This window comes from Kryptolebias marmoratus, linkage group LG17, assembly GCF_001649575.2.
Source record: "Kryptolebias marmoratus isolate JLee-2015 linkage group LG17, ASM164957v2, whole genome shotgun sequence".
NCBI classification, from domain to species: Eukaryota; Metazoa; Chordata; class Actinopteri; order Cyprinodontiformes; family Rivulidae; genus Kryptolebias; species Kryptolebias marmoratus.
In genome coordinates, this window is record NC_051446.1 from 24,631,482 (window position 1) to 24,641,167 (window position 9,686).

A 9,686-nucleotide genomic window follows, 5' to 3' on the forward strand; every position below is an offset into this window, starting at 1 on the left:
TAAACAGAAGAAGGCTAAACTGCGAAATGTCGCCCTCGAGTGGTAGACTTTGGTTACTGCACTAAAGCGCCGCAGAAATTGAGCAATCAGCTGCGACTTTCAGTAAACTCAAACGTGATTGGTTAGTTGTTCAGGCTATGCTAACATCGCCCCAATTCATTGGTTAAACTTCTCCTAACGTGTCACAAACAACGAAATCCCGATGGTGACAGTAAAAAAATCTTAAAATATATATTTTAAATCAATGAAGCGGTGAAATATTGGAGGCTTTTTCGGGTTTGAAAGGGCGGAGGAATAATGGAGGTGAGCCAAAAACACTTTCGCTGCCTAAGCTAAGCTAACAAGCTAACATCTGCTAGCTGACATTAACTGACTCAAAGTACGATTTAGCTGAAAAAACAAATATTTTTAAAGCTCATGGTAAAATCTGTGTCGCCAGTTTGGGTTTTCATGTTTGTTTGTTTTCTATGAAGCTGATGAAGTTGTTTCCCTTTTGCTTTATGGTACTAAAACAGAGAAACGAGGGGAAAAATATTGATGTTTTTTTGTTTTTTCAACAGAATATCCAAAATCTTCCCATCGACATACAGACCAGCAAGCTTTTAGGTGAGGAAAAGTACAAATATTACTGTACAAAAATCTTTTTTAACTTCTTTAAGGAGCCTGACTTTCTTGTAATCTCCTATTGGTGTTGAGGATTATTTATCCAATCTTTCTGAAGACCTTTCAGTCTTTCTTAGGACTTTGGTTTCTTTTTTAGCTTTTTTTAGTCCAGTTTTTGTTGCAGATCATTTTCAGAGGAATTAGTTTGTTTTCAGGGTTTCTTAGTTAGTCTGGAAAAGTCTGAACTTTGCTTTTAGTCTTTAAAAAGTATCTGGTTTTCTAAAAGGAAAATGTTTGATCATTACTCCAGTCATAGTTGTCGTTTACAAAGTAACATGTGAAACTCATAAAGCTTAAATAAGTGCTGTATAAATACAAACTGGTTGCCATATGTTGAAACCAGTGAGCTCCAGGACCAGGACTGGACATCAATACCCTAAAGAATATCCTGCATTTTTAATTTTCCCTGAATCAGAAAATTTGGCAAAGTGAAACTCGTGTTGTACTGAAAAGAAAAAAACACTTAAACCATCTAATTAAGTCCATAAAGTTATTATTTTAAAAAAGGCAGCAGTTGTCATTTCCTGCCAGCCATCTTTTGTGTGCAGTCTGCTGTACATTTACAATAAATGTTTTGTACTTGGGTGTTAAAAGTGACCAAAAATTAATAGAAAAACCTGGAAATTTGAGTCTAGAGAAGTCTAAAAAATGAAAACAGGAAAGGTGTATGAACCTTGTGTTTATTAAACCAGTTAGGACTAATAAAGAAGCGTTCAGTATTCAAAAATGTTTGTAAGTTTAAGAGGTGAGCCACTGATGTGTCAACACGTTAGCAGCTCTGTTTGTTGCAAAGACAAAATTGTATTTAAATTTTTAAATGCATCTCTAAAAATATCTAAAAAGATGAAGTTCCGTGCACGGCACAGCTATTATAATTCATGATTTTAAATGTTTGAGCAAACAAAATGTAAGATCTCTTTAAACACTAATGAGACGTTTCTGCGTTTAAGTTGAGCTAAATTGTTCTGTTTGTTTGCAGACTGGCTGCTGGATCGACGTCACTGTAACATCAAATGGCAAAGCACCATAAAAACCATCAGAGAGAAGATCAACGCAGCCATTCAGGACATGCCGGAGAACGAGGAGATCAAGCAGCTTCTCTCCGGTTCCTGTAGGTTCCTCCTGAAAAACTCGGGACCTGGACTGTTCTCTCGCTCCTGTTACTGTGACAGTTATCTCATACGGTCAGAAATATGTAAAAAGGTTTGCTCTGTTCGAATTTCACGTCAGCATGTTGGAACAAACACATTTTTACCTCTTGGGAAGTGACAAACTGTGGTGGTTTTAAAGTAGAATTTCTTATCATTGCTTGATAATTTAACTTCTAAAAAGTTCAGAACCTCTGATAAAAAGCCAAAATGTTCAGTCAGAGGGGGGTCAACAGATGCTCAGTTTTTAACTTGAACTGATTTAAAAATTCTATTCTTTGTATAACTTTAAAATAAATCATTATTTTTAATTGTTTGTTAGACAGAAGGTAGATTTTTAGGAAGTCCTCTGTGCATCTCTTTGTAATGATTGCTTGTAAATTATCCTCACAGACATTCATTACTTTCACTGCTTGAGGATCGTGGAGATCCTGAAAGGAACCGAGGCTTCATCGAAGAACATCTTTGGCAGATATTCATCTCAGAGAATGAAGGTAAACGGATTCAAACAGTCATTTTCACATCGTGTCAATCTGTCAGAATTTACAGCTTCAGTCTGTTTTTGTTCTCAGGACTGGCAGGAGATTGTGTCACTTTATGAAGCAGATAATGTGTATTTGGGTGAGTTTTTTTACAAATTTATTTATTGATTGTTCCTGTCAGAGTGTGGATGGTTTTAATATCTGGTCACAGAGTTTGAAGCTGGGAGTTCTTTAGCAGCAGTGGATGCGATGAGCCGTATCCTTCTTAAATAATAAAACCAGTCTTCGTTTGCCCCAGCCGAGGTGGCCAGCTTGCTGATTCGAAACGTGAGCTACGAAGGTCCGGCTCTGAGGAAGCAGCTAGCCAAAGCTCAGCAGCTACAGCAGGAGCTCAGCAGGCGGGAGGTGGAGTGTCAGAGTTCAGCAGCAGAGCTGAGGGAGCGCTACTACGCCGCCTGCAAACAGTACGGGATCACTGTGAGTCCGAGACGCACACCGGGCGCTGCGGGGTCGAGAGCCGTGCGTTCCAATAACAGTGTCTTCTTCTGTCAGGGCGAAAATGTTCCACGAGAACTCCAAGCTCTGGTGAAAGAGTTACCGGATGTCCTGGAGAAGGTCGGGAGGGACGCGGCACAGTTGGAGGAGCTGATTCAGCTTTACGCCGCTTTCACAAACTTTGTCTGCGACTGGTGAGTCCACCGTCCGGATAAAATGTCCTCTTGTTGCTCTGTGTGTGTGTGTGTGTGTGTGTGTGTCTGTGTGTGCGCGCGCATCCACAAAACGTAAACAGACTTAATTCATACAGTACTTTGTCTGTCTGTTAGCAAAAAAAACTAATTTTTAAGGGAAACTCTTAATGATTTTAATAAAACTCTTCCAAAGTAATGATTGGATGAAAATCTACAACTGATCAACTTTTAGAGTCAACCTGATTCAAGATGGCTGCCACAGCTAATCAGCATTACCAAACACAAAAATGGCTCAAGCTCATGATGGTATTTTCAGGCTTTGACCAAAATGACCAAAACTCATTTCTTAACATTCGATGATTTTAATGTAAAACTACGGCATGAAAGGCAGCGGGCGATATGCATTCCTTTAGGTAATGCATATTTTTCTAGTTTCTTTAGCATCCAGAATGCTTTACACAATAAACAAGTTTAATTTTGTGCTTTAAATTCTCTAAAATCACCACATTTCGCTGTTTAAACACATTTCAAGAAGCACATTGGAGGTTTTGGGACATTTTACAGACAGACTGAACCAATGATGACTTACTTTCCACTGTTTTAAATAAAACACTTTTTGATTTAGTCTGCTTTTATTAAATGTCATAAATGTAAAACCAACTGGATCAAGCTTTATCTTATTCCTGTGTCTGTTACTTTAATCCAGCAGAAGAGTTTTAGCTGTTTTCTTCTCTTCCAGGTTTATTCTTAAACTTAGTTTGCTCCATTTCTTTACTGATAGTCTGATATTTATTTTGTTTTGTTTTTTTACATAAAGTGTTCAGATAGCTCCAGAGCATCCTGTAGCCCCTCAAATATTCCCCCCATGGCTGCAGCAAAATCTTTTTTCGTTTTGGTCCGATGGGCTCACATGTTGTCTTCTGTAGGTCTGAACCAATCCTGCCCATGCTGACTTTTGCCCAGAAGAAGGGGAACAAAACGTTTTATGAGTGGAGAACGGGGAACGTTCCGATGGTTGTTGAGCGTCCGGCCGTGGAGGATGGACCTCCTGATGCTGTGACCGAAGACACGGTTGGTTTAATCAGTAACATTTAATGAACCAGAGAAGAATTAGCCTCCTTCATCATGATTTTTCATGCAAGTTTCATCTAAATGTGGCGTTAATTCAAATAGTTTTGACATTCTACGGCAGTGGTGACTAACCCTGGTCCTGGATCATCACCATCCTGCAGGTTTTAGATGTTTCTCTGCTCTGACTCACCTGATTTAATGACTCGGGGATTAACGGGCTTCCGCTGAGGAGCAGAGAAACATCTAAAACCTGCAGGATGGTGGCCCTCCAGGACCAGCTCCTTTTTTAAAAATGGAATAAAATTTGTTTCAGATCGACTGGGGGGACTTCGGGAAGGGAGCAGACGATCTGGGGGTGAACGCCGGCGTCGCGGTTGAGGATGGAATAGACTGGGGTATCAGTCTGGAGCCGACATCCGAGGTAAGAACCAACCTGCGTGTTGATTTAGCACACAATTAATCACCATAGATCACCATCTAAACATACAAACAAGCTACAGTTTTAATTTTAGAGTCAAACATGAAGCTCTTTATCTTCTCATCTGAAGATAACGTGAATTTCTTGCCTGTTGAGCCCTCTTCCTCCTCCTGGTTCTCCTCTGTGATAACTGGGTCACCTTCCGTTTGTTTGGTGAAGAAGTTAAAATGATCAAATCTGAAGATAAAGGGACAAAGACCAGATTGTCTTCTTGTCTCCCTCATCAGGACGCCGGGGCGGGCGGCATCGACTGGGGCGACAGCGAAGCGGCTCCCGTAGAAATCGAAGTTGTAGACGCAGGCACTGAATGTAAGAATATGGCTTTTTTTTAATTCCTCCTGATGATTTCAGACAAACGTACTCGGCACTAAAAGATGCGTTTGTTATGGTTCAGGTCCTGAGGGCGTGGCGAGGGGGGAGGACGCTCTGAGTTTACTGGAAAACCCTCAGTCACGCAGCCAGTTCATCGATGAGCTCATGGAGGTAAAAACGACACTCTGGCTGTCTGATTGATGACGGTGAGAGTCAATGGTTGTAATGATAAACCAAACAGGTTTTACTCCTGAAAACAAGCAGCAAAGATCATTATTTCAGGTATTACATGTAGCTAAACTATACAGTCTTTTGTTATTTAATCAGTATTTATAAAATATTAAACAAAATCAGAGATTAAAAGTTTTAAACTAAGATGTTGTCCGATCTGTTAGAGCTCAGAGTTTGTGTTGGGGATGACTCTCAGCTACTGTGGCACCAGATTTCAGTTTAATATCTGTCAAATCGACTCAACTGCAGCCATTTCTGTGTTGATTAGCTGTGGCAGCCATCTTGAATGAGGTTGACTCCAAACGTTCATTTAATCATTACGTTCTGGGAGTTTAATTAAAATTTGCCTGGTGGTTCATGAGACATTTTGCTAACAGACAATTTATCTCCCACCTTTTAGTAGCAGGTGATGACTATTCGAGGGCTAAAAAAAAAGGCATATTTTAAAATCTTAAATGTTTAATGATGGAAAATTATTCCACTTCTTACCCAGTGGGCTTTAAATTTAGAGGCGTGGAGATTTAGAGTTCAGAGATGAAATACTTTAGGTTTATAAAGGATGATGAGATCGTTTTTTTGTGCCTAAACTGTTTGAAATAAAAGCTGTTGTTGTTACCTAGCTTTGATTTGCCTCAGAAACAAAGATCTGATGAAAAGAAGCTGAACTAAATCATTTCTACCCATAATAAGGGGCTGATAATTAGGTGAATTTAATATAATTGTGATATTTAGTGTTACTATTCATAATAAAATGAACATAAACAAAGAAACAGGAACTGTGTTCTTCCTTGATCCAGATCCAGATGAGCTGAAGTTATTCCTTCTAATTTGGATCAAACTCCACTTCTGGGAAGATTTTATACAAATTAATTCCCTCAAATGAACAATTTAAGCTCTTTGATGGAGTTAATAAAGTTCTGTGTTTAAGCAGCCTGTTTCTGTAGCTACAGGTCTTAAAATTAAGAAAATTAATCCAAACTTTGTGGACAAAGACTAAAAAGCAGAATAACTCAAGCTGTGTCAGAAAATAAACTGTCCCAAAGCCAAGCAGCATCAATGTCAGGATGTTTGTTTGCTTTTTAATAAAAGTGACTTCCATTGTAGAGGAATCAGGAAGTTACACTTTTATAAAAGAGAATAAACAAGCCGGCGTGAAGAAATAAAGAAACCCACCCTGCATGTGAGACAGCCGAGGTTCTGCTCTTTGCAGAGCAGCAAAATCAGATTTATCAAAGAGCTCTGCAGAAAATCACATTATTAATGGCTCTGAAAGCTTTTTTTCTCTTAAGCTTCTTCTAGAGTTACAAAAATCAGTTCCAAAGGTTCTGCCTTGTGAGTTTTTTATGTTGTATTATTTAAATATTTACCATTTGAAAATTATCAGCAACCCTGAGGTCAGTTTTTAAGAACTTTGCTTTTTTGTTTGTTTTGAAGGCACCAAAAACAGAAAAATAAGTCGAACTGTTTCTGTTGTTTCCTGGTTTTAACCCTCTACGGTACGCATGATGAAATCAGTTGGAAAAAAATTGTTTGGGATGTTTTTTTAACATAAAATAGACTAGGTAAACATAATCAAGAGACATTTTTAAAAAATATTAATTTTTTTGTTATTTTTTGTTGTTGTTGCCTTATGGCAACACTGTACGATAGTGGAAATTAATGATGGAAATTTATGAAAACAAGAGCTTGTTTATTATTGTAAAAACCTTTATTTAGGAACTCAGGTTATAATCTAAACAGTCCCCAGTAGCATTAACAATTAACAATGCAACTCATTTGAAAGTTTAAAAAAATGTAAAAGATATTTTATGACATTTCATTGGAATTTTTCATTTGAATCATTGTTGTCATTTGATTTGAGTGTCTTGATGCTGCCGTTTTTGCCTTACTGCTTCCTGTGGAGGAGGTGGACCTAGAAAAGAAACAAATATCCTTAATATGTTATGAACCTGCCAATTTAATGCAACACATAAATAATAGTTGCACTTTCACCCACAGTGAACTGTAACTGCACTTTCATCTTCACTGCCCCCCTGTTCTCACTGTTCCTCCTGTCCTTGCTGTCTCCACTGTCCTCGCTGTCTCCACTGTCTTCATTCTCTGGCTCATAGTCTTCATCATTCTCGCTGTCTCCATCATCCTCCCTCTCTCCTTGCTGGGTCGCAAGCTGCTCATTTTCTTCATCACTAAATCCTAATTCATCCTCACTACCATCTACAGGAAGTGCTAGTTTAGTTTTCTTCCGTAAGTCACTATAAAACATTGTTGCATTCATTTTGTAAATGGAAGAAAAGAGTGTCAAATGTAGTCATATACAATTTGAAAAGGACTCACAAAATGCATTATTATAGCAGACTCTAGCAATACAATGGTAATCTTAATGGTACAGTGTTGCCATATGGCAACATCCACATTTTAACAGTTTAACATTATTAAATTATCAAATACAACACAATAAACCACAGAATAGCGAACTTACCTCACTTATTGTTGAGTGTGTATTTTTCCCCCGTCAAAAAATGTTATAAAAATACTTTTTTTTGATGATTTCTGAAGAGTCAAATAGTGAGGCTCCTCCGTGTGACGACATCTGCAGAAAAGGGCATCAAAATTCCCTCCAGAAAGTCATGTGACAAATTTAAACACTGCTATTGGTTCCCTTAGGATCCTATCTCTCTTTCAGTGCACTACATCTTAAAAGTGGAGTAACTGTGTGTGTGTGAAAGGAATTCAATGTGTTTGTTGCCAAATGGCAACAGTGTACCGTAGAGGGTTAAAGTCTGTCGGTTCTGTGGTTTATGAGATATTTTACCGAGTTTGAAGAGACTCTCAGAAAGCGATCATCTACAACTGAATAACTTCAGAATCAACCCAGTTAAAGATGGCCGCCGCGTCTCATAGACGTTAGCAAACACAAAAATGGCTCTAACTCCGCCAGCTTTACAGATAATGAGCTGAAATCTGGTGTGGTAGTAGCTGAGGGTCATCCCCAACATGTGCTTGGAGCTTATAATAAAGCTTATAATAAAATACAAACAGCTTTACCTCCATCGTTCACACGAATGCAGTCCTTTCAGGAATGCGAGGCCTTTGGTTTGTTTATTCCCTAAATAAATGTTGTGACTCCGGTTTTGTTTGCTGGTTCCAGCTGGAGGCCTTCCTCACGCAGCGCATCAGTGAGATGGGGGAGGAGGGGGATGTGGTGGCCATGAGCCAGTTCCAGCTGGCGCCCTCTGTCATCCAGAACCAAACCCGTGAACACGTCAGGGCCATGCTGTCCCAGGTGCAGGACCTTCTGGGCCGGCTCACCTCTCTCCGGATGCAGCACCTGTTCATGATCCTGGCCTCACCGAGGTACGCCGCTCACCTAGGTGTCAACGTCACCTTCGGATCTGCAGCGCGTACGATTCATCAAAAGGCTCATTTTATTCCAAACATGCATATATTTAGGGTTAAATTAAATAAAACGTTTAAATACTGATTACTGCAATTTGAAAATACGATAAAAGGTTTAAATTGAAATATGTCAAAGGCAAGAAATAATTCATAATTCAAATCACTTCGCCAAGGAGGTTGTGTTTTCAGTAGTGTTTGTTTGTCTGTGCACGAGATTACTCAAAAAGTAACGTATGGATTTAGATTAAATCTTCAGGCGATGTTGATGTTGTCACAAACAACAAATGGTTCAGTTTTGGTGGAGATCGGGATCACGATCTGGCTTCTACAGTTTTTTTTTTATGACCCTGTGGCCTAAGAGGAGGTTTGGGCTCAGAGTTCAACATACAGTGATAATGTCGCATGATGATGATGTCATCAGTCCCATTATGACATCACCGTGATCATGGGTCTTGGCGTCAGTTTGCCCTCTCCGAGTGCTTCTCGTTGTTTATTATTTTGTTCCTGCTGACGTGTTTAGGTATGTAGAGCGCGTGTCGGAGATGCTGAGGCAGAAGCTGAAGCAGGCGGATATTCTGCTGCTGAAAGCTGCCACGATGGCCGAGAGGCGGCAGGAAACCTTACAGGAGCAGTCCAGGCTGGAGCCTCGTGTCGACCTGCTGGCAGGACGCACCCGGGAACTCCAGAAACTGGTATTAGATTACTTTTATTTCTGTTCGAGGGGGCTTGGTACTTCCCAAAGGACAGAAGAGTCAAAACTAAAACAGAAAGTTAGAAACCCCCTGTCACAAGATGTGTGTTAAAATAAGCATGAAAACAGTAACACACCGTTAAGCCTCTCAGGAATAATGGTTTATTGTCATTTGTTGTGATAAATTTGTTTTTTTTTTATTATTTTTGCAGATTGAAGCCGACATTTCAAAGCGATACCACAGCAGACCGGTCAACCTGATGGGGGTTAATATTTAGTGAACTCTGCAGATGTTCACCAAAATATTTTGTCATAATCAACAAAGTGAAATAAAAGTAGTATTTAATTTCAACTGGAGTGGTTTTGTGAATTGCAGCTTAATTCAAAACAAGTGTAAAACAAAAGTTCAGCTTTGAAAAGAACTCTTTAATAAATTAATTTAGTTACTTTGTTTTTACACATTTAATGTTGAACATGTTTGAATTTGTTTTTTGTTTGTTTTTTCTTCATTTTATAATAAAATTA

At 39.0% G+C, this 9,686-nt stretch overlaps 1 protein-coding gene across 1 annotated transcript; it reads left to right on the plus strand.

The window, feature by feature from the left end:
- Positions 1 to 144: 144 nt before the first annotated feature.
- Positions 145 to 9,513, plus strand: cdk5rap3 (CDK5 regulatory subunit associated protein 3). The gene is made up of 14 exons (XM_017436498.3): positions 145 to 303; positions 561 to 606; positions 1,643 to 1,774; positions 2,205 to 2,305; positions 2,384 to 2,432; positions 2,592 to 2,770; positions 2,846 to 2,982; positions 3,909 to 4,053; positions 4,367 to 4,474; positions 4,759 to 4,840; positions 4,926 to 5,014; positions 8,223 to 8,428; positions 8,991 to 9,162; positions 9,374 to 9,513. Exons 1-14 carry the CDS (start codon positions 298 to 300, stop codon positions 9,437 to 9,439), a joined length of 1,518 nt encoding a protein of 505 aa, XP_017291987.1. The 5' UTR covers positions 145 to 297; the 3' UTR covers positions 9,440 to 9,513.
- The last annotated feature ends 173 nt before the right edge of the window (positions 9,514 to 9,686 follow it).

What these genes read in the sequence shown, in the direction of transcription:
- cdk5rap3 (XM_017436498.3), top strand. An exon ending in ACAAACTTTGTCTGCGACTG is followed by an intron (nt 2,983 to 3,908) that starts GTGAGTCCACCG and finishes TGTCTTCTGTAG; the next exon opens with GTCTGAACCAATCCTGCCCA. An exon ending in GTCTGGAGCCGACATCCGAG is followed by an intron (nt 4,475 to 4,758) that starts GTAAGAACCAAC and finishes CTCCCTCATCAG; the next exon opens with GACGCCGGGGCGGGCGGCAT.